At 43.0% G+C, this 25,918-nt stretch overlaps 1 protein-coding gene across 1 annotated transcript; it reads right to left on the bottom strand.

Annotated features, from left to right (window-relative positions):
* Positions 1-866: 866 nt before the first annotated feature.
* On the bottom strand, positions 867-13,692 carry sall3a (spalt-like transcription factor 3a). The gene is made up of 5 exons (XM_061081707.1): positions 13,611-13,692; positions 4,498-5,537; positions 2,388-4,422; positions 1,761-2,098; positions 867-1,298 (listed from the first exon to the last, which is right to left on the bottom strand). Exons 1-5 carry the CDS (start codon positions 13,690-13,692, stop codon positions 867-869), a joined length of 3,927 nt encoding a protein of 1,308 aa, XP_060937690.1.
* Between the last annotated feature and the right edge of the window lie 12,226 nt (positions 13,693-25,918).

Below are 25,918 nucleotides of genomic sequence, written 5' to 3'. Positions count from 1 at the left end.
CACTTCTTTTTTCTTTTTACAAAGGTTAAAAGCAGGGTTGTGTTCATAGCAGCTTCGGATATCTCTAGCCTCTTTACCATGTAACTAGATACAGATGGTCTCAACAGATATCCAAATAAAACCTACCATGTTTCTCTGTTGATCAACTCAAGACGACATATTGTCTTTATTGAAAGAGATATTCACCAGTGAAGCCTGCAGTTTAGAAAAGAAATGGATCAATAAAATGCTTGGGCCATTAAATATATTTTTGTATACCCGCTTTTTTGTCAATATCATAAATACTAAAGACACAGGACAATATTATAAGACAATGCTGGGGGACTAAATGTAAAGATTGAAATAGTTCAAACATTATTTTTTTCAAGTTTTCTAGTTCATGAGAAAAAAAACATCAGGCGAGCACAGAAACACTATACTTGAGTCTTTTCTTCAGTCTATCCATGACAAGGGTCCCTGGCAAAGGCAAGACTGTCTTTAAACAAACCCATGATCTTTCAGTTTTGTCCATATCAGATGCTTGCCCATTGTTAATGAGGCAGGATCCTGGTTTTCAAAGAAATTCATAAAAGCAGTCAAACATACTAATAAAAACCAATAAGTACCATGCAAATCTTGCAAGACGACATATTCTCAAACGAGAAACAAAGTATTCTTCGTATAGGCGAAATATCAAGTGAGGACGCAATGAGTGAAAGGCAAAGACCTCTAATCAATACTAAATACTGTATTTCCAAAACCAAACAAAAAATATTTAATCTGTACACAATATAACACACATGAGTTAAGACTGGATCAGCAGTTTCTGTCCTTGCCGTCAGACTCTTTGTCTTTGCCAAATGCCTACCTGGGAATTATACAGGTTTTTAATTGATCCCGATTTCTTTGTTTTCCTCCATAAATCTTGCAAAGGGGCGGCTAGCCCCTACTTCCAGACCAGCCTTTTCCATTCTTATCATTGAAGGGCTGCCCCCCGTGTGAACACGGTCCATTCCTCCAGGCATGGCTCCCAACGAAGTGATGCCTGTACCGCCAAGGCTCACGGGCAGCTGGGTGATGCTCCCATTTTGGATCACAGAGATCTCATTGTTTTTCATGGCCAGCCCATTGGTGATGGCGGCTGCGTACTGGTTCCAAAAACCCGGGTCAACATTCATGGCCCGGGCTGCCAGATCCTTCTGGAACATCTCGCTGAACTTCATGGCATCCCCGCCCAGCAGGGCCATGGGATTCTCTACAGACAGTCGCCGACCCCTTCGAGCTGGAGCGTTGTTCCACATGTGTGTTCCCATGTGAACCTAAAATTAGCAAGAAAATAAAAAGAAACATCAAGAAAGTGTCATCGCAAGTCAGAAATACCACATCCAAGGAAAATACTACGTCCAAACAAACATTTTTATGGATGGGAATAGATGGGAAAAATCAAAAAATGGCATGTAAAAGCAAACAGGCATACATTCATACATATCTTAGAACACCTTTAGAAGTGGTTGGACATCCGCAGAAAATGTGCAGAATATCAAAACCATTACGTTTTGTGACTGTAATTTCATGATACATTTAACTCATGTAAGGTAACCATACGTGTACTTTACTGACTTGAATGTTGGTTAAAATTCTGCTTTATAGAACAAACAGTGAGGAGTGATAACAAGTGGTGGCGAGGTGCCAGGGGGACACACATATAACCAAAGGTCTTTAGCCACAATGACCCCATTACTATAAAATTTTTGTGGATGTTATTTTAAACTGTCTCATACCTTCAGGTTGCCCTTTGTGGTGAAAGCCCTTCCACAAATGGAGCAGGCGAAGGGTTTCTCCCCAGTGTGTGTGCGCTCATGGATCTGCAGAGCACTGGCCGAAGAAAAATTCTTCCCACAGGAGTGACAGTTGTGCTGCTTAGGAGTGCGTCGTGGAGGCGGCGGAGCCAACATGGGGTTGATGCTGGGGCTCATGGTGGTGTGTGGTGCTGCAGCTGGAACCTGGATGCTCATGGGTAGGTGAGAGTTGTCACTCAGAGACACTGACTTCCCGTGTCCGTTCATTTCCATTTTGACCATGTTTGATGCAGTGCTGGCTAAACTAGGAGTGCTCAGCCCTGAAAATTGAGAAGTGAAATAAATATTAGAATACGCAGGGTAAACTCCTATTGCATTAATTAAACTGAGGAAAGTGTTTGTTTATTTTTAGTTTAAGAATATTTTCAGCAATATTTGCTCGCTCTCCTATGAATATGGTATATATTATTAAATCACATTTTCCACTCGTCCATATCTATGTGTAAGATTTAATAGAATAGATTTTGCAATTTTAGCAACCACATTAAATCTGTGAAGAAATTGAACGATGCGATGCATTAAGTTGTAGTAGATTTTGAACACACATACCTCGATCCCTATTTAGAAACAGCATGTTGAAGTGGCTCTCCTCCTTGATAAAGTGCCTGCCATGTTGAGTGGCAGTCAGGTCAAGGGCCCCGGTGCCTTCAGTAGCAGAAAGAGGAGATGGGGTCTCTGATTTTTCGGACTTCACTGTTGCCAAGCCTGCTGTATTGTTCTCCTGGCCCTCCTCTACTGCCATGGCACTGCTGTTGTTATTATTGTTGAGTGTAGTTGGGGATCGCTGGCTCTCAAAGTGGCTGTGAGCCGGGGACAAATGCTGCATTGAGCCAGAGGACTCTGACAAAGCAGGGCTCCCCAAGCTTTGACCTTCAGCATCTCCCAACGCAGACAGGGAATCAGTAGTAAAACAATCAGTCTCTCCTCCAAAGCTGCTGCCGTTCTGCGTAGGCCTTAGACCGAAAGAACGGCTCATATTGGAAGTGGAGTCGATCATCTTCATCTGGTTCTCCATTGCAGCAATGCTGGAGATGATGGAAGGTGGTGGGGAAATCCCAGGTGAATACGGTTTTGATGGGTCCATTTCTCCCTCTCTCAAGTCAACTTCATCCTCCATGGCCTGCTCCATTTCATCCAGAAGATCGTCGTCATAACTACTCATCGCATCTAAGCTCTTCTCGTCAAAGGAGAGGTCAGTCTCCATATCCTGGAGGCTTTCAGGAAGCGGGGTGTTGGGGATTTGTCCTCCCATGTGCATACGGATGTGCTGCTGCAGCACGACAGCATTGGTGAACTTTTTCTGACATATAGGGCAGGAGTGCTGAACCCGAAGTGGGGGTTTGGACCTATGGACACCAAAGTGTGTTTTTAGATTTCCTTTGGTGGTGAATGCACGCCCACAAATCTTGCATTTGAAAGGCCTCTCACCAGTGTGGATACGGTAGTGCATCTTGAGTGCACTCTGGCAACTCAAAACACGATGACAGATGACACACTGATTTGGGTCAGTCATCTTCTTGTCAATATTTTCAACAAGCTGCTGTAACTTCGATGTCTCGGAGGTTTGCATAGAGTCTAGGAGTCCGCCAAAAGGAAACTTGGCCTTAAATTGGTCTGAAAGCATGGGAAGGACAGGGTGGCAGACAGAGTTTGAAACAGAGTTTGGGCTATTGATTGGTTCAGTGATCTGGCCACTGTTGGATGAAGTTGTGGAAGTGACAGTAGCAGAAAGAACCACTTGAGTTACTGAAGTCGTGGTGGAGGTGTTCTCTCCTGGCCTGGAGGAGCAGCTTGGGGGCAAGAGAACACCTTCAGGTTTCAAGAGAGGGGGTTCATCACTCCCTATGCTGGGTTTCGGGGAGGGTGAAGTAGTGGTCATGCCAGAGTCAATGATGATATTAGGGGACAAAGATGCACACTCGCTTGAGGGTGGAGATGGCCTCTGAGGAGACCTGTTGAGTGGAGTGAGGCTCAGGGATTCACTAAAACCTCCCATCATACTCGGCAGTGTGGGAGGCAACTGGAGTCCGACTGAGGTGGGACAAGTAGAGAGGACAGGTTTGCTGTCTAGCCATGTGGTTACAGGTTTTTCTGGGGGCAAAGACATGCCATATGGGATGCCTGAGCTTGTGGGTACATTGTCCAGATACTCTGGCACAGGGTAGGGGTTCATCTGAATATGTGGGTATTTCTCTTTGTGCCTCTGGAAGTGGACTTTCAGATTCCCCTTGGTGGAGAAACGGTTGCCACATATGTTGCACTTGAAGGGCCTCTCTCCAGTGTGGGAACGCAGGTGGATCTGTAGGGCGCTGTCACTGCCAAACACCTTGGCGCAGAACCGACACTTATGCTTGAAGAAGGGGTCCTCGGAGCTGGGCTTAGTGTCAAACACAGACACATTTGGAGGCTTCCCCTTGCGGTGCTTCATCAGAGCAGCGAGGGGGTCAAGCGCATTGGCTGTGGCTGCTATGCTGGCCAGGGGGTTGGGGAAGATAACACTGCTGGATGAGCTGTGAGGCATCAGTGGTAGATTGGAGGCCGAGCTCATGAGGCTACTGTGGTTGAGTGAGAGAGGGCTGGTGGAGTTCCTGGAAAGAGCTGAGCTGCTGCTAATGCCACCACCTCCTGTTAGACTACTGCTAGTGCTAATATTGTTGATTGCGATGGAGGATGAGCAGGAGGAAATAAGAGATGACAAACCAGTGCCACTGGGCTGGGGATATGTTGAATTATTTGAGGATGTGTTGGGGATTGAAGAGTTAGACTGCTGACTGCCACTATGTGGTGTCTGAGAGAGAGGCCCATCTATTGCTGAGGTCAAGGTTGAAGACCCTTGACCATTGAGAGTGGCTGGCAACCTAACAGGCATCTGATGGACAGGAGGGGTGATGAAGTTGTGTAGTTGAAGTTGACTAGCAACAGGGGGGACACAGGAGGACAAAGGCCCCTGGTTTCCAGCAGCATTGCTGTGATGGTGATTGAGAGCAGGCTGTGAGGCAGACTGTCTGTTCATCAGAGCCACCTGACTGCGTATTTGCTCTATCAGCTGCAGCTGATGTATCTGCTGCTGTTGGAGGGCCATCAGCTGGTCCAGGATCATGGGGATAGCCATGGTGGAGACCCCAGTGCCTGCTGCTGCCCTTACACTCTGTGAAAATTGGGCCACTGCAACCCGGGTGCCATGAAGAGTCTCCAAGGTAACATTGGTGCTTGGCATGGCATAGTTTGTAACAGTGGAGGGGACGACATCGTTGAGCTGAGGTAGGGTGGCATCTGGCTCAGGGGATGTCAAATCTCTCTCTTCAGTATCCATCATTTTTTCAGGAGAAAGCTCCAGCTCCATCTGCTCATCCTCCTTTTCTAGGACATTAACCCCATTTAAGGTTGCTGTCTCTGGGACATCATCCCCCTCACCAGCAGAACTGTGGTTGCCCTCCCTGGGGTCCTCGCTGTCAGTCTGCTCACTAGGGCAGCTGGGTACAGGGGAGGGCTCTGTAGGGTACTCCTGGGAGGGGATGGGTGTGTCCTCATTGTCATTCACTATGAGCACCAGGGGGTTCTTGGTGCAGCTCTTTAAATGTTCACAGAAGTCTGACCACTTGAAGAACTCAGCGCAACACTTCTCACATACATGGGTCTCCTCACTGCCGCTGCGGCTCTCATTCCCGCTGTCGGCATCCTCCAGCACATCACCTCGGGCTGCAGGAGTGGAGAGGTTGAAGAGAGTGGATAGGAAAAGAGGGAGAGGGAAGCAAAAAAGGAAAATTAATGAATAAATAATCAATAAGGAATCCACACATATTTTGCACTGCACTGCTGCACAGATTTAACCTTTGATTTTTTTCCCTCGCTCTTTTAACATAACCACAATCAATAATCTTTTTATTTTTTTACTCTGAACAAATTGCCCTAGTTCACCAATCCTCCAGACCCAGTTTTGTGAATTTGCACCCTCTCCATAGAGCCAGCTAATAATATTCTTTGTGCAATCCATCAAATTATGAGGGCCTATCAATTGTGGATACTGCTGCTTAATGAAATTCCATAGAACCTATTGATTTCCAATATTTCATACAATTCACAGCTGCCTCATCTGTTGGGTACAAATCAGGACTTTGATGGCCCCATTAGGATTCCCCTCTGCTATCAAGACCAGTCATTTCCACCTGAATTTCAAACGCCTCAGCCTTTTCATTTAGCATTGCAAAGGTAATACTTTAGCCCTGACTCTAAGCAAGCGGCCTGCACGCTGAAAAGGAGTGAATAAGTGAATAGTTCAATTGAACCATTCAAATTTTGTGCAACTAATAACAATGATTTAAAGTTTTGACCACTTTTAAATGTTTTTTAAATGTTTTAAAATGAAATATATTCATGTTCAGTAAAGACGTTCAGTGTTATTCTCCATCTCTCTCTACCCTTGCTCTCTCTCTCTCTCCGCCTCTCCCAAATTACATACTAGTGCCATGGCAGCAAAGTCTCTGATTAGTTACACATGTTTAATCACAGTCGTAAGAAGCCACTTCCTTTTCCTCATGCAACCATCAAGAGTCAAACAAGCAGACACAAGCGCCGATCGGAACGTAATTTTCACCTGATCCAAACCATGTAAAAATGGCCTCCCTAGTGTGTTTATTTTTTGTGTCCGAGCCCTGTGTGGGTGTGTGTGTCGTTCATTACGAGTAGGAAGTGTGCTCAATCACCGCCACTGCATCCTGCATGGACTGTATTACAGTCTCCTGTTCAGTTTACACTCAAAGACAGAACGTACAACCACAAATCAAACTATTTTATATACACTTTACACTATAAAACAAATCTTCACACCTTTTCATGGGGATTTACTGCAAATAAAAGTGATTTATTTCATGAAATGATTGTCACTAAAATAAAGCTGCCATTAAACAAAGCTGAGTTTATAATTCTGAGGCGAGTGTGTAACTGTTAAAAAAGAGCTACTAAAAGATCTGAAAATATATAATTCATTTGTACAGTATGGATGTGATTCCATGGCCAAAAAGCACAAACACACACACACAATTCCTAAATAAAGTTGAGAGGAAATTTACTTGAATGTAAGTTTAACTACAGGGAGGCGTGCAGGCTTTACTTGAAACACTTCAGGTTTACCTCACGTTAAAGGCCTGACTGTGCTGTGTGAGTGAGTAACCATGAGATTCATACAGTGTCTGCGCTCATTTCAAAGGTTAAAAAGGAGCGAGCCATGGTGAAGCAGACATGAAGCATTTGCGGCAATTACCGTGACTCATTAGTAAAGAAATTCATCACTCCTCCGAAGGGGGCATGAGCTATCAGGGTCTGGTGTCTGTAAATTCATTAATTATCAACAGAGAGGCTTTGGACGGGCTCCGTGTTCTCATCCTCTCTGGGGGCAGGGCTGACAGAACAAGATATTTTTTTACTTAATCATGTATTGCCAAGATAAATTGAGAACACAGGTTAAGCAATTAAATTAAAATAAAATGTGAAATCCTGCACAATTTCAATTTGTGATGTGCACATTTATTTTTGCAATATTAATAACGCCTCTCCCTTTACTTTCCCACCACACAAGTGCAAACTCAAAAATCCCAGCAAGAAATTTTTTTAAATAATTTTGTATGCTTCTTTATTAAACCGACACTAAAAATTGCTTGTGTGCACAACAAAAATCGACAAGTAAGAAGGAGAGAGTGAGTGAAAACATCAGTGACATGTGACAGCAGGCTGGAAATCTCCTTAGCCCGGCAGCGGACAGCAGGACTCATTTCCATAATTGAGGGTTGAAAGGTCAACACAAATGAGTAGGCATTGTGTTGAGCTGATTAGTTATTAGAATGGTATTACTGTCAATCTCTTTTATTCATTCATACAATTACAAGTGGGGTCCTTTGTATGCCACTGACCTGCACACACACACACACACAGACACACACACACACACCAACGGCACACATCAACACGTTTTCTCACACATTTGTAGACAGACAAAGAACATACACACTTTATGGGCCTTTCTAAAGAGATTAACACCAAAAAATGTCCCATATACACATACATTACACACAATGGATAATACTTACAAAGTGTGTATATGTGTGTGTGTGTGTGTGTGTTAATGTGTGTGTGTATGTTATCAGAAGCCTACATCTTGGTCAATTATCCATGTGAAGATCTATATTTTCCAGACAGAAAATATAGCAATTAAGATTTTTTATAACATTCCAACCTCTTTGTTTTTAAATTACCTTTTGTAAGTTAAAAAAAAAAATTGTAGAAAGAACATTTTTTTAATAGATATATAATAGAGGCTTATGTTAAACTATACACTTTAAAAAGATTTAACATAATTAATAAGACCTGGGAATTGCTTTAGTTTCTGTCATTGTGAGGTTACAATTCCTGTGTGGTTATTTTATTACAATTGTAAGACTGTAAGTGTGTGCTAAACGTGTTTGTGTGTGTTGTATTGATTTTCCTAGAGCATTAGAGAAGGAGAAAAAAAACATCCCATCCGTTTTTCATTCTTTTAAGAGTCTTCATTTACTCAGATGCAAATATTAAGCTGCATGCACTCAATAGGGGGATTGTAGACGTTGCATCTGTGTGTCCGCTATCTCGCTCAGCAATCTCTGGCATGCTAACTGAAACCGCTAATCTGACATATTATATCAAATGAGGTATTCATGCTTTCCACCGATTCTGTGAAAGCCACAGAGGCGGGCATTGAGCGAAGCATTAGGCAATTACTGATTCTCCCATTCTTAACAATTTCCAGATTCACTTAATGAACACACACGCAGACAATGACACTGGTAACATTTACTATACGTTAAGGTCAAGTCATTGCTAGCTCATTTTAGAAAATGGTCATTTCAAGTGTATTATATCCCCCATTTTAACATGTTGCGGCTTAAAACGTCTTAGTCAATATATGATGTTTCAAATGTCATTCACATAAAGCAAGGTGCTATAAGAGCCTTCACTCACAGCCCTCCTGGAACCGCGCCCCCCTTCTGCTCCTTTTACATGCATTCTTCTCAAGCATGTGAAGATGGCTTGGGACCCTCACAGAGCGATGCATCACTGTAGGTCCAGCCCAGGTTGGGAGGGGGGGTGGCAATAAAAGGAGGCCTGCTGGGTTCAGCAATGCTGGAATTCTTGGCCCAATTAGTTATTTTTTCCATTGTTTTTTTTCATCGTACCTCCACTAAACTGATCGCCAGGAATTATTTAGGTGATTCATCGTCCAAAGTTAAATAATGAAGATGTTTTAATCATATATTATGTCGCCTTTTCTGTATTTTGATTTGGTATTTTTTTTTCGTCAGCAAAGGTTCAGTAAGGACAGAGAAGATGAACCTTTAGGCAAATTCCCCCCTTTTTAAAAAAATAAATCAATCTATAACTTTGTGACATTGTTAAAACATTACATTCTTGCCAATTTCATTATTTACATGTATTTTTAAATGAACACAAAAAAAGGTTTTCCGTTGTTTGTGCTGTTCCACACTCCCTGGACTGTCGACACATAAAATACTCTCTTGAATGATCCAATGTATCCTCAGACCCGCTCTGTGTGTGCAAGCGTGTGTGTGTGTGTGTGTGTGAGTGTGTCATCGGCCTGGTCAGCCCCACTGCAGAATGGTACAGTCATATCAGCACCAACAGAGAGGCCTTTGTCATTGCCTGCAGATGTGGAGCAGCCAAAACATTAACGATTTGTTTGTGTAAGCATTTGCGATACAGTATTCAGTGACGGCACGCTGTCCAGATAACTGTGTCACTCGTCAAGATGGCTCTCTCGCTACGGATTTACAGGAGGGCTCGGGAGGAGGAGGAGACGCTAGGCTTTAGTGGACACTGGTCTTCAGCAGGCCGTAAGAGATAACTAATAAATTCTGTTATTTTTTTAACATGGCAATCTTTGGTTCACTGTACATAAAATGAACATGGTTAGATTCAAAATTTGTAAAGATTTTGCAAAAAAATTATTTCACTTTTTTACACCTGCAATTGTACAGAGATGGACAGATCTTAGCTGTTTCTCCACGGTCCTGCTTCCTGAACAAGTCGTCGCTACAGTCGTCAAAACAAGCGCAGCCAAAACCATAGGAAAACCCAACAAGGACCAAACCTACCTCTTCACTTAATGGCTTTTTAGCTTCCTCTTAAATCCCCCACAGTCTGCTGTTTGGGCTAAAATTAAATAAGTCCCCGTCTAGGCCTTCCTCTCTATCAGGACCTTGCTTGTTCATGTGTGTTTTCTGGGCTGAGTAGTAATTAAGACGCAGTCATATTTGAGTGTCTTCTCTGGCACAACTGTGTGGGTGGTCCACAGGCCTGCACCCATTGGTGAGAGGGGATTAAAACAAAAGCCAAACAAAGCCCCACTGCAGGGGAAGTAGGCAACAAACCGTGTTGTCACTGTCAGTGAGGATTTTTTAAATATATGATCATTCAGTCCTTATTCCTGCCGGAACATCTGGTAGAATTAGTGGAAAGTTTGAAAATTCAATAAAGATTCTGCCGTATCTTTGAATGAAAACCTGATAAATAAAAACTGTAAATACATTTGTAATCGTTCAGTGAAAGCATGACCTACGTGTCTTTTCTGAGGCGTTTAATCAAATTTTTGCAATTCAGTAATAAGAAAATAAGAAAATGTAGGCTACTTTTATCGGAAGGATTTGATCGCGTACATCTCGGCCCTTAGCTGGGAAGATTTGCCTTTGGTAAATTCCCCCAAGTAGGAACAAGCACAGGAGTGTTTATGTGCAATATGCATGCTACCGCCCCCTCTATTCATTCTCCATGCACACAGTCAAAGACACTAGATGCAGAGGAAGCGGAGGTGAGATTAAAAGCCTGTCGTTGTTCACTCTTTCTAGGACACGAGTTGGCTGTGCTGCCAAGGTCACCGGCACACACATGTTCCAACTGTACAAGGTGGTTGACACCAAGCGGCAGGACCTGGCTGGCCGGGCCTAGACAAAGGTTAAGTCAGCAAGCTTTATAAAAGCACTCCTAAGCAGACACCCCCTTCCCACCCTCCCCCTGCTTTCCTCATCCTAACACACACACAGACACACACGCACACAACCCCCCCTGCCCCCAGGGGGGCAAGTGTCCGGAAGGCCTGAGGGGGAGATGGCATGTCAGACAAGGGCTTGTTGGCACTTGATTTTAGTTTTTCATGTTTTCCTGGATGCAGCACATTAAAGAGCCGCTCACTGAGCTGCAGTGGACATCCGAGGATAAAGCCACAGATAAAAGAGGTCAGATCACACTAGAAAAAAATGAGAAATAAAAAACCTGAACACACAAGAAGACGTTTATATCAAACTTCCTGATATACTATACCTTGTGGATATTTTCCTAGTTGAAGGCTATGCTGGTGCATTGAGCTACAGACAGATTGTGTGTCCTTGAGCCGAATCTGAACGTCACTCGAACACTTGACTTTCTCCTCACCTCTTGCCCAGCACACAGCCGATAGATTTTAAGTCTAAATCAAGCAGCGACTGACGCCTGGAACTTCTGAATTCCTTTGACATTATATGCAACGATACGTCAAGGCCAACGATCGATAGTGTCGCCACGAGCTGCACCACGGCAACATGGGCAGCGAAGAATCTGATCATGCTGCGATGATACACTAGCAGTGTGACATCTGTCGTTCATCGTGCAAGGTTGCTTTGGACGAGACATGGTATTATAAGGTTTGTTTAAGTGTGTAGGGGCTCAGAGTGCACGGCCAAAGACTTGGGATTGTTTCACTGCGATGTCTGTGCTGAAAACAAGCAAGCCAGTATAGTGCTCCAGCGAGGGTTGGCAAAAACATTCCACGGCCACTTCCAGTCTTACACACAATGACATGGATACAATAGGTCACCAAAAAGTCAGTGTGGGCATGATTTTACTCTAAAACTAAAGATGCACCTTCTTGTATAGAGGAATCCAGGATAGATTTTCTTCAAATCAACACTTATTTCACGTAATGTTAAGCCAGCCTTCAATGCACTTTCTCTCTTAAAAAAATGTAATTGTGATTTTTAAATTAAATTCTACTAAAATCATCCACGTTCTCAGATTTCACGAGAGGAAAGGGAAGTTAACATTTCATTTCAAGATCCTACAGGAGAACAACCTGATGGATGTTTGGTATCTCCGACCAAAATCTGAGAGAGGTTATCTCAACGGAGGAGCACACAGACGATGTTTGTGTTCGACAGTGAACTGCCCACAAATGACAGAAAATCCACGGTGCTGCAAACGTGTGATTCCAACCTCACACCAAACATTTCCTCCATGCAAAGAGAACTGCTCCCAGGAGATTACATCAGGCATTTCTATTCTAAAGAAGCTCTGCAAAGTGTGTGAGTGTGTGTGTGTGTGTGAGAGAGAGAGACTGAGTGTGTGTGTTGGTCAACATGGGCCAGGCAAGGAAGGTATAAACAATGGCGGTGATTTGTTGGAAACAATGATTCTCATGATTTAAAGAGAGCAATTGAAAAAAACTAAAAAAATCTAATTTGTAATGTAAATTATTGTCTAATTCAATTAAATAAAATTCGTATAACTCCACTTGTCAAACAAGATTTTCCCACATTTTATAAAATCAAAGCAAAAATGTACAATTAATGAATTCAACATGCAGTGTGATGTCAGCACCAAAACGTATGGAACACAGTTTGCCTACAGTTAGTTCTATAATTTGTGCAGCATTTCAGCTTCTTGCTTCAGGTTTGACTTCAGCTCTGTGATGATCGTTTAATCGCGGACAAAAAAGCAGAGTGGAGAATAAAAGATGAATGAGCCCTTTTATTTCTCCACATGGCGAGGACGAGCTCTGTCAAGCGATCGTGTCAACATTGTGAGCAAAAGGGAACAAATCAAGTGTGCTAAATTTATGTGAGGGGGGGTGTTTCGAAAAAAAGAAACTATTTCCATAACAAAACAAGGCTTCGACCTGCAACAGAAATTCGCATTTTTGCTCCCAGACAGGCGCTGAGTGACAAAAAGCCACTAATAAAAAGCTTAATAATGAAAAAAAATAATAAGAAATTAAAATTGATTGAAATTATTTCTATAATTAAAAAAAATTATACATCAGCTACTATAGTCATTTAAAAATAATATTTTTTAAATACAGAGAGAAAGTCAAATATTTTCTAATTCATCAGATTTTTTGTTTGAGGGTGTGCACGTGTGCGCGCGTGTATTATCCCGCGTTCACGAACACACAAAGTCAAGATTTTAAAAAGAACACAGATCCGATATTTCCCATATCATATTAAAGTATTAAATCAATTCTATTTGAAAACAGGCCTCTTACAAAAAGGCCTCCAGCACATCATGGAAATAGTGTAAACCGTGTTAAATTATTATGGGCATTAGTTTCTTTAATCTTTAAAGTCATCTGTCAGGTAGTAGACGGTGATGTGGTGCAGGCTGTGTGTGTGTGAAACGCCAGGTTACATCCTGAGCTCACACATTTCTGGGAATAAAAAAGCCCCACTTCTCCACAGAGGACTGCCTTGTCCACTTGAGACTTTTAACTTATAAATCGCATCACAATAGATTCATTGCAAATTATCGCATCTATGTATTCATGGGAGCAGCAGTCCCAATGAATTCCAAAGCCCTTAACTCAAAGAGGGAGTTTAAAATCTAAGTGGAGGAGAGGCGGCAGCAGTGTGAGAGGAGGGAGAAGTTGTGTGTTGGAGAGCTGGGGAGCTGTCCTGGATCAGAACACCCGCATCCACTCACCGTGCTCGGAGATCACCCCTGCTAGCGCGGGCTCCTCTTCCGACTTGAGGTGCTGCGGCTTGGCTTGCTTGCGTCGGGACATGCTGCTGCTGCTGCTGCTGCTGGCGTCGGTGCTGGCGAGGCTCCTGATGCTCCTGATGCTGCTGCGTTTGCGCTCCCGGATGTCTCTGCGTTTTGCAGATACATCAGCGAAGAGCGAATGAATCAACACTCATAAAAAAAAAAAAAAGTTCGCAAACAGTCTTGTACAGCAGAGAGAGAGAGAGAGCGAGCAGAAGTGGACGAGGGGGAAAAGTGAAATTAGCCGGTGGTGGTTGCGCTGCTGCTGCTGGTGCCGCTGCTGTGCGTTGGATTGCGCATGTCGGTACAATAATTATGATAGTGAATAATGCCTGGCGATTAATGGCACCGTGTGAAGGTGGGGAGGATTGGCTGGAGTCCAGCGGACGCGCATTGGATATGGTAATGAGGGACGGACTAAGCAATTAGCCGCTTCTCTCTCAGACTTTATCCGTCTCTTTACTATCAGCCTCCCCCCAACAAGACAACGCACCAAATCTCTTGTTATGGCCAGCGCACAGGGGGGGTCTCCAACAGGGCACGTTACCCCCCTCTCCTGTCACGGAGCGCACCGACTCTCAGGCGCGGAGGATTTCTTCACCGAGTGTCTCTATAGTCTTCATCACTCTGGCCTTTATCATCCAACTTCTTGAGTTCAGAAAGCGTCTTCCTGTGTTATCTCGAGATCCAGGCTCACTTCTCCAGCGCACGCTCTCTCTCGGTAACTTTTTTTTCTTCTTGTCGTGTGCACCTCCTTCTCAATAAGAAGCGGTGTTTACAGTCTCTGGGATGTTTCGGGCTTTCCAAGTTTCCTCTTCGTGGAAATAGCCGCAGCTTGACTCGGCGTGTGGACACGCACACAAACAGAAAGTGTGCGAGGAGAAAAGTTCTTGACAGTAACAATAAAGTGTTACCAGGCGGGTTTTCTCTTCTCTAATGGCGCAGCTCCGCTCTCCAAACTTTGACGCGCGTCTTCCGAGAAAGCGGTGCCACGTTTGGCAAAGAGTCCTCCTCTCAGCGACCACACGACTGTCAGTGTGATCAGACACTCATCTGTCCCGTAGAAGAGAAAAAGCGCCTCGTTGTCACGATGAAGTTCTCCTCCTCCTCTTCCCTCTCCTCCTCCTCCTCCGCCGTGCAGGTTTTAGCTCCCGGTCGTGCGCCTTCGCCTCGGTGCGCTCGCTCCAAAAAAAGTGGCTTTTCTTCTCTGGATACTCGGGGACCAAACACGCGGACGCCGCTGGTTTTCTCCCCCCCAACTCGAAGCTTCACTCGGTGTCCTGCTTTTCTTCGACTTGCGAGACCAATAAGTTTTGGAGTTATCTTCTGACAGGCTGCTACAGCAGTGTCGGTCTCTCGGCGCTCCGCGTGTGTGTGTGAGTGTGTGTGAGAGAGGGACTGAGCTGCCGTGTGTGTGTGTGTGTGTGTGTGTGTGACTTAACCCGCAAGCAGAGGTTCAGCCCATTGCTTTCAGCCACCGCTAGGATGTACCACCACGTTACTGTTCAATGGCTCGTCCTCAGACCCCACAGCGAGCACCCACATTTGACCTCCCATCATATAATATCTCACGGCTCTCACCACGCAGTCAGTTAGTGACACGCTGTCATATCAATGTCAGAGGTTTGATATTTGATATTTTTGTTAAGAGAGTCGACATTCTGTGGTTACACCGGAGACTTTGCACCACCACCTCCCATTTTTCATTAACTTTATTTCCAATGTGTGGACATTTTACGCACGGTGCCATCCACAAATGTATTTAATATTCACATTCCGATGATTTACTGTGAATAATAAATTAAGAAACAAATAGGTAAGATAGTATGGTCTATTTAAGACGATACAAAAACATTTTACCAAAAGCAATTTTTATACTTAGTGAAACTGTTTTATTACTAAACGCAGAGAGGCGAGAGGAGAAAACGACGTTGCGCACTGCTGGCACCTCATTGTCGCGCTGAATGAACACATTAACCCTTTACTTTGCGACATTGTTGTTTGCATTAAAATGTGTAGATGCATATGGGGTCACAATGGTGGGGGTTGGAGGAAAGGGGGGGGGGGTTCTGAGAGGATTAAGTTGTGCGAGGCCAAGAGCCATGTAAATAATACGAGGGGGGAACGTGCGTATATTATAATAATATAATATTAGTTTTAAGTGATAAAAATGATTTATGGGACAACGTAAAGATAACTCTGTGTTTTTATTACGAATATCAGGAGAGATCGTAAAATATATATTTTCATATTGGTTGTAATATTATACCTCTATGTGAGAAAAAAAATAAAGCTGAAAAATTATGTCATGGTTTAATGTTTGTACCAAACGCATGGAACTGATTAATTTATTTCTACATCGCATTTTTTTACTGATGGATCCAAGCCTTTTTTTCCAACTGGGGGGAGGAAGCTCCCTCCCTCCCTCCCTCCCTCCCTCCCTCCCTCCCTCCCTCCCTCCCTCCCTCCCTCCCTCCCCCTCCCTCCCTCTCCCTCTCCCTCTTGTCTGTTTGACTTGTCTATTCCCCAGTGTCCACCTCATATGAGAGACAAATCTGTTGACATCAAGGTCGTCCTGTGCGCAAACTTTCTTTTTACCCCCTCCTCTCTCTTCCTCTTCTTCTCCCTCTCCCTCTATCATCCCCTTAGAAGTTATGTCAAAAAGGCTGTTATTATCTGGTATTAATAGATGCAGCCCCAGGAAGACAAAATCAGCTATTGATAATTGCAAGGAGTATACGGCAGCTACTGTATCGATCGGCGTGTCCTCCACTCCCCTGGTACTGGGAGATAAGGAGACACACTCTTTAGAGCAATATAATTTCTTTTGACCTATCTGCTTGCTACAGACTTATGATGAATAGCCGGAGTGGCCGGAGTCCTTTATCACCAAAGTTACCCCCCTGATATAATATTGATTCTTTATAACTAGCTCGCCACACAAAAATCAAACTGTCCACTTGGCCATCATCATCATCAATATCATCACAAAGGCGCAGGAATGAAGATCCGTGCGCCTCTGAGGCGACGAGCCTTTACAATCTTCTCTGTAGGCCTAATCTTTATTTTGCTGATGATGAAAGGAGAGAGGAAACGAGGCAAGGTGCCATTTAAGACGAGGTGTGCCATTTAATCCGGTATACACCACAGACACTCACACACACACAAACACACACACACACACACACACAGGGGGTGGGAGACATGAGAGAAAGACTCAGTGAGATCAGGGTTGTCAGGGAGCCTTGACTTCTGGTACAATTATTAATTTAGTGTGAATTCATTTTTTTGATCAACCGAAATAATAGTTTTGTCTGTCTGATTCAAGTAAAACTGAACATGAAATTCTGCACTCATACATTTCGATATCTAAGGTGCACTACCTATGGAATCATTAAATAACTATTAATACGTCAAACTAAATGTCATATATCACCAACATAATTGAGGTGGAGTATTGAGAGAAAAGGATTGTGTGCTTTATAATACAGCTGCTACCGGATGCGCCTGCAGGTGTACCTTTTAACCTGAGGGGACGGGGGCTGATTTTGCTGCAGAGCCGGAGCCCCCCATGCACAGAGGCTACTCTATTCACCAGGAGAGGAGAGAGGCGAGGGGAGAGCACAGCCGGTGTAGGAGGCGAGGGTGTTAGGAGGGGAGGGAGGACGGAGGGAGGGTGGGAAAGGAGGGAGAGAAGAAACGTATAATCACCCAAACAACCTTTTTTATTTTAACCCATTTTACCCCCTCTGGATCTGTGTGGCAAGGTAAGGGGAAAAGGGGCTACTGGGCTCCCACACTGGCCCTCTGTGCATCCTGACGGGCTGGGAGGACTCCTCTGCTCCTCTCTTTCTCGCACTCAGCTCGCAGTCCGTGTCTCGCCGCTGCCGAGGACACGGAGGAGGGGAGGCCGGCCCGGGAGGAAGACACCAAGAGGTAAACGACGCTCGCTCGCAGTACGATTGTTACTATTATTATTACTCTCAGTTTTGTCGCTGCGCGTAAAGAGAAGCGCGGCAGCCGTAAAGTTACGCGCTCGATATCTTGATGATCGAGTGCGTTCAGGTGCATGTTGTGTTGCATTGACAGTGAGCCATGGGATTAGACCGGCCGAACTGTAGCGCAGTCTGATATGTTGCGTCCGTAGCGTCAGTGTCCAATCAGACGTCTTTGCGCCGCCGCAACTGGTGCCAATACTCATTTACACACACACACACACACACACACACACACACACACACACACACACACACAGACACCGCAGGCTACTGTAGCAGCCTATGGCAGCCTATGGCACACTTGTGAGGATTTCATCTGCACCAATCAGAGACGAGATGTAACTTTTTTTTTAAATTTCTGCTATTGGAAGACAGTCGAGTTGAAGATTAACCGTAATGATACTAACATGTTCCTGTACGGACGCATGCACGAGTCAAATGTGCGTTTTTGCGCTTATTTACATTGTTTTATCTCCTGCGTGTGGCTCTGGTATTCCACAGCCATGCGTTCTGTGGTACTTTTTAATGTCCACGCAGTTATTTTTTAAATCCATATCATTTTTTCATATGAGACTTACTAGCCATAGACCAATTATTTCAGTTTTCAGTGACCTATGTTATTATAATAAACGTCACATATAACTTGGATTATTTAAACATTGGTTGTAGCACCACAACGGTATTTGCACTAATTGTAATTTCAATGAAGGCATGTTCTTTCTTTCTAGCGTGGTATTAAATATTATGATTTGTCATTTAATATGCATTTGTATTCTATCAGTGACTGTGAGGGATTATCTTCTGTCATAGTCGTTCTTATAAACAGTTTCATACAGAATTTGTAGGCATACGATTCTTGTGGCATTTAGGAGTTGTGAAGTTTTGAGTTTAGATTGATCACATTTCCTCCTTATTATTTAGACAATTATGATTTTCTTTTATAGGCTTCATTCTTCTAGTGATTTTGCATTTTTCGACAGAAGAAAAATTCTCCTTTCAGAAGTAAAATAATATCTAGAGAGTTACAAACAGAGGTTAGAATGTGTCTCCTTGTTGTGGGTGTTGTCAGTAAGGTCTGATCTGTGCGTGTCTCTCTAAATGTGTGTAATCCTAAACACTGAGGGAACCTAGCAGCTGCTTGTCTGAATGACATGCTGTGACAGTGTTATCATGTTCTTTTTACATGTGTTCTAACTTTGCTCCACACTACACATCCATTAGTTGGGCACGCACACACACACACACACACACACACACACACACACACACACACACACACACACACACACACACACACACACACACACACACACACACACACACACACACACACACACACACACACACAATTTGATAATAGTGGACATCATGCATAAATAATGACTATTGTAGTTGGGACTCTACTAAGTGGGAACTGGCTGTGATCCTGCCCTGAAAATGTGTGTTTTCCTCTCACGGTTATCACACAGTCAGGGATCATGGAGGTGTTGGAATCCATCTGATCCGCAGACTGTTTTTACATCAGTGAGCTCAACCATACATTCTCAGTTATCATATGACGACCTGCTTATCTGGCTCCAGATGAGGCGGGCTGAGACAGGCGGCTCGTACCTGAGATGAGTGAAATTTGATCTGACTGGTCCAATCAGGCCTAATTGAAATGAATTGAATCAACCCATTTCTTCTGCTACTGTAATTAAATTAGTAGCTCGGGTGTAATTGGACATCGAGTTGGCACTCGAGAGGAGATGACAAAATGCTCATTGCTGCCACCAAAGGACTATGTGTCAAATTCATTGTGAGCGGCAGCGCACCAAATGTTGGCTGACACACCGACAAGGCTGGTGCTTTGGTGGAGGAGTCGACAAACACAACTTATTCAGATCATCTGCAAGACTGAAAACACTCCCGCAAAAAGGGAAGTAAATGTAGATGTGCACACCTGTGGTTAAAGCAAACTGTGTGTACAGCATTGAAATCACAATAATACTGTAACTACAGGACAATCAAATTTAGCTTATTCATTTTGTTTTTCCAAAATAAAATTTTTACTGGAGCCATTCAACTCCAAGTGAAACTGATAGCTTTACCAATTCCTGAATAAAAGATGAGCTTCTCAATACAGAGCAGATAAAGTCATGAATGTAATAAATAAAATAATGTATTGAATTAAATTAATAATTTACATATTTGACAGATCAAACAAAACAATGATATCTGACATTGAATAAAAACCTATAGAACATTTGAAGCCCAACATACCTGCCTAACTATCCTTGATATGGATATAGATATATAGATATTGTAGATACAGAATTTTGATGTCTGGATCGGGGGCCCTGCATCATATCAACTTGGCCCCCCACACAGGAAGGGATGAGATTTTACTGCTCCGAGGCCGTGGTCATCTGTGGCTCTAATGACATTTCCAAGAACAATGAGCAGAAAAGGGCTAAAGCCGCACTGATGACACTTAATCTCATTGGAATTCCTTGTCAGGTTTGACCTTGCAAAGATATTACTCACTCGACAAGTGACTGTGTGTGTGTGTGTGTGTGTGAGTGCGTGGGGGTGTGGGGGTGTGAAGGGAGGGCTGCAGTTAGGTGATTTTATGCTCCTCTGTGTGTATGTGTTTGTCTCTCTGTGTCACATTATATGTGTCGGTGGCAAAAACAGGCCAAATGTGCAGTTGCAGTTTTTTTTTAAGTGTGCCTTGATCTCCTCCACCGATGTAACTGTCGGTTACATTTGCATGGATGTGTAGCGCTCGAATGTGTTGCTGTAGGAGGGAAGAGAGAGAGAGAGTATGCATGTGCATGAGAGCAGCCAGCAGCCAGACTAGTGGGCTGCAGGGATCTGTGGCCCAGTGATGTGTGTGCCACAATGTCTGTTCAATAGAGGCCTTTGAATTTTTAAACAGCATCAGTTACTTCATATTGTCATTGTTTTGGCACCATTTGCCTTGCTTAATCCTGGTAAGTGCAGATCTACACTGTCCTACTGACAGTGTGTGTTTCCATGTGTGTGTCAAACAGAAGAGCATATATATAGATGGCATATATTGCATTATGATTCAAGACTTTTTGAACCATTTGACTGGTAGATGTATGATAAGCAGCTACTGTTGCACATCCTCTGTAGTGACTGGACTGCTATTAAAACTGTGTGTAAGCATGAAAAGGCACATGAGTGCACGTCTGGAGGAGTATGTCGTGTAAGCAAAGTTCCTCAAATATTTGAAGCTAGTCAAGTTATAATTAGCACCACAAATCTATCTGAGGTCAGAAATGTGTTTTTCCTTCTGAAATGATTGACCCCGTTTGAGGCCCCACTATCTCAGCGAGCATCAGTTTGATCCCAATGTTCCCACGACAACAGCTCACACAATATGAACAAGGTGAGATCGATTGTAAGAGACTTCGAAGGCAGCAGAGTCAAACTAATCGCTACTGCCGAGAATCAGTGTTGAAACCGAGGTGTAAAATTCAGACTTTTCTTGAGCAGTCAAAAATGAAAAAGGTGACTTGTTGTTTTATGATACAGATTTTTGTTGCAGTTATGACTCAATAAGCAAAACAAAATGGAAGAACACAAGCTACAATGAGTGAGAAAGGTTAAGAGCAGAAAAATGGTCTGAAGCAAACTCAAATAGGACTCATTTTTTCAAATCCTTGTGTAGAATGACTCAAAAACACAAAGTACACGCCAGGATTAAATGGAATTAGTGTAAGAACAACATCACCATAAAATAAAGCTTATAAAAGATGAAGAAGCGAAGGCCTTGATAGCTGTGGAGAGGAGTTTTACCTGTAGACAGATTGTATGTTCCTCCATCTACAGTATAGTGAATACACTGGCTTGTCTAAACTCCTCTGCTCTTTTCCTCTCTGTCTCCGTCTCCAGGGAGAGATATTTGCACAGGGAACCCTCCACACTATAGTTTCTATGCTCTTCGTCCTTTGTCCCCACTCTGACTTATTTATGGAAACCCGCTAATGAGCTATACAGTCTTTTGTAGTGAGAGACAGCGTGTGTAAACATTTAGAACCCCCCCCCCCCCGAAGTACACGGTGAGATCCTCCAAATTAAAAGGCACAAAGTGAAATGAAATCTTGGAGCGACGTAACACCTGATCAAATACACAGTTACCCATGCAGTGTTTTGTGTTTTGCCGTGTTAATGCCCTATGTTGCTATCAGTCTGCCTTGTGTTTTGGAGGACTGCCAGCCAGAGGAGGAAGAACACCTATTTTGCGGAGAGGTAATTGCTACACAGTAGCCTCTGATTGCCAGGGTCTTTCACTGAGAACGGCCCCGGCTCCCTTTTCACTCGCTCCGACAGCCTGATTACAAATCATCTTATTGATTTGATGAGTGCAAGATGTTTGCTAATAACTGTTCTCATACCATCTGTTAATCTTTGTTGTGATTAAAGAGGTAATCCCAATACCCATTATTCCCAATGACAAGAGCGGGGGGATCGTTCTCTTGCACAAGCTCTAGCCCCCTCACAGGCCAGGCAGAGCTGGAGGTGCTCGTATGTTGGTGCAGCGCCGAGGATATCAGTGATCTCCGAATGCAATTGAGAAATCTGCTCCACCTTCCACGTAACAAAGGTGATACAAAAAAAAAAAATTACACCCTTTGCAAAAATCCATTACCCTGTGTAGTCAGGCAAAATGATTTTTCTTAAATATGATAATAAATCACAGGCAGGATCAATAGCCTGCAGACCAACTGCTATGCCCTGATAACGTATCAATCAATATTTAGTATTTAGATTTTAATTAATACCTCAGCCGGACTTGGAGCCTGTTAACACTGAGAGAAATATAATCTGTGATAAAAATGGGCCAAAATAAAGAAACTGATAAAGCGAATGTGTCCCTCTTAGCATTCCACAGTTGTTCCTCATATCTGTCATTGATCAGTCAATTGTTCAGTTGTGATTAAGGACCCTTCAAAATCAAGCTTGGTGTGTCCGTGTGTGTGTGTGTGTGTGTGTGTGTGTGTGTGCAGTGCATAGGGGAGGTAAGGATGTGTGTTTACATGGTGACGTACTCATCGATCATGCTTTGTAGAAGGATAAACTAAGCTTTAGTAACACCTGCTGCAAACTGCATTAATAAGATCCCAGATTTATACCATGTGTTGGATTAGAAGTAAGAAGTATTTCAGTGAATAAAGATATATTCTCATACTCATATTGATCTTAAAGAGCTTTTTTGGAATATGTCAAGGAATTGCAAACTGCTCCAGGTTGGTTAGCAAGAGCTATGGATTGTGTTACACTGTCTATTTGTTTCAATTCTAAATGTGCTAATCCTAATCTTCACACTCCTGCATGGTTGCAGGTTTCTGACATGCACTGTCCGTTTGGCTTTGGCGGGATTATAGCTGATTCCTTGAACTTCTCTGCAGCATACAGTCAAGACCTGCAATTAATTGGCTGTTGTGGAACTCTGACAGAAGCACTTAGGCCAACACTTTGAGAGTGATGCATTTAAGTCATTGCAACTCAAATATGCACGCGATGGTCTATCTGTAATCTTTTCTTAATGTTTTAAGTATTAAACACTCTACGACCAACTGTTTTTTCAATTGGATTGAGTCTTGTGGCATTTGTATTTGGAATCCTTTTGCTATATAAAGAGATTAAAATGGATAAATATAGAAACAAACAAAATCCTTGAGGCTAACACAAGATTACCAAGACAAATTGATAAACAGGATTCTGTGTTAATCCTCCTTTGAACTGGTACATTCAACTTGCATCTTAAACTTGAAATAACTATAATATTAGTAATCACACACTATGAAATGGAAGATGAGGAAGATGCCACTTCACGTCTGCTTCCTGTGTTGTTCTTGAATGTCAGGAAACCTTGTCCCACATTGGTTCATATGTGGTTTTTACATTAGTATTATGTTGCACCATATGCACCATTTAAGAGGTGAGTGAAGGGCAAGCTTTTGGCTGAAGGCTATGGCGGGTCCCTGCATGGTCCCTGGAAAGTCAAGCTGTGATGTGAGCTAATAGGACATGTGCGTGTTGCTCAGGGTTACGGCTGGATCTATGCGTCTCAAGGCTGTCTGCTGTCTAACCCCGGTCAACAGGATATTATGCCACGGCAAGTGCTGGCTCGAGCGGCCAGTGTTTCTTTTAAGATGATCCCCGACACACACACACAGACACACTGACTGTCACATTGGCACGGACAGGAGGACAGATGTCGATGTGGTTGATGCTCCAGTTCCAACAATAGAGAGGGAATAAAGAAGAATGTCTGAAAAATACCAGCAGAAATGCCTTGTAATGGCCAAATTAACATAAAACTCATGATACATAAGAAAAATATGAAGGCCCCGATAAGGAAAGGAAGCATTTTCTCACTCAGTACAAACAACCATCAACTTGCGGTTATCAGTGTTGAGCTGGCATATCAGCTTAGCTCTGTGGTAAAGCTCACACACCATGGGACTGGCCTGGATTGGCCAATCCCTAATAATCCCTTCTTACTGTTAGGTAGACAAGGTGCCAAGGGGGCCCTGTGCAAGGCTGGCAAGAGGTGTTAGCAGGGTGAGTCAGCTGCTACCAGCATTACTGTAATTAAATTAGTGTATGTTTGGTCGGCACGACAGAGGAGGTGAAGGCCTGTATTGCTCCACCATAACATCATAGTCTTTCTTGTGAGTTTAAACTCTTCTTCTTAGCAGCTTGTAAAGGCATTCTTACTTTACTTTACTACTTGCTGTATATTGTTTGATTACAACATCACTTTTGAGGGATTACAAGCATGGTTAACATAAACACATGAGGATTTCCACTGCACATTGCCTGCTACTGGGTCAGATCTGATGTAAAATCTGCTGTGTTGCCTTACAGTGCTAAGGAGCACAAATATACCTTAAATTGTACGATGGATTGAATAAAGACCCAACATTTTTTCTCCTGTCATGAAGAGAGGAGGATGGAAAGGCAGCACACTAATTTTCATGAGAGTTTACAGGATTTATTGCTTTAATTTTGAGGCGCTCGGCCATTAGCAATATCACTGGTGTGGGAGTGAGGCTACCAATTGTCTTGGCTACCAAGTTATATTACACTTAGCTTTAAATTTAAGTTGCTCTATTGAATAAATATATCAACAACTTAAAAATATAATCTGACCTGTTATAGCAGTTGTGATGACAAAGTCACAAGAATTATCATCAACTCTGTAGTTCCCCTTAGATTTGTGTATTTCTTTTATAGCTTCAGCTCATTGTTGCAATTGTATTATTTTGGTTGAGTCTCATGCCCTCATCAGCTTCCAGCAGAGGGAAGTTGTTTTTAGTCTCAAAGCTTGATAAACTAACCTGGAGTGAGAACTTTGACCCAACAGGTCCTGAGGGGCTCGGGTCTGGTATCCACACTATACAAAACATTTTTGAACGGTATTTGGGTTCTGGGCTCTCTACTTGATTTTTTACACGATATATGCCTGTAATCAAGGAGAACAGCAAACTCTGGTTGGGGTTGGACACAAAAAACTGAATGCCTGTCAGGTAAGGGTCGGACTCTATTAGTTTAGTCATGGGTTTGGACAGAAAATTGAGGCCCCAGCCCCATTCTAAACCAATTACTGCTCAGCACTAAACTAGAAAGAAATGATTGTGAAGCATTCAGCAGCTAAAGAGCTCAATATTTCCCTAAAGGTTTAGTGTGTAAGATTTAGGTGAAAGGGATCTCTTGAATATAAAACATTCCTTGCAATGTAATCATCTAAATTGTACAAATTGTTGTTTTTTTTACCCTCAAATGGGCCCTTTACATTTAAATATATTATATTTACATTGGGAGGGGCTCCTCTCTACTCTACTGTCAAAACTGGACAAACTAAACACTTTTTGAGTTTTTATGACAATGGACTGCTACAGCTTCTCTTTTATGTTTGAAAGGGCGAGGTGAGGGGTATTCAGCTGCAACATGCAACTTCACCACTAGATCTCACTAAACTCTACACACTGTACCTTTAAATAATTGGAGGAGCCCAAAACAGAGCCAAAAGGGGTGTGAATATTTGATGTACAGGCACAAGTTTGACCATTTAATGATGCAGACTCAGTGTTAATGCTCCCTTCTCTGTTGAATTTGTAAATACGAAAGTTTTTGGGAATTTGTGCATAATATACAAGTTGATAAAGTGATAGATGTGTGTAGGTAGATTGAATTTATTGGCAGACGTAAACTAATTGTGAGTTAAAACCA

Source organism: Limanda limanda, chromosome 11, assembly GCF_963576545.1.
Source record: "Limanda limanda chromosome 11, fLimLim1.1, whole genome shotgun sequence".
NCBI classification, from domain to species: Eukaryota; Metazoa; Chordata; class Actinopteri; order Pleuronectiformes; family Pleuronectidae; genus Limanda; species Limanda limanda.
Note: the sequence above shows the minus strand (reverse complement) of the source record. Positions and strands in the feature narration are given on the sequence as shown.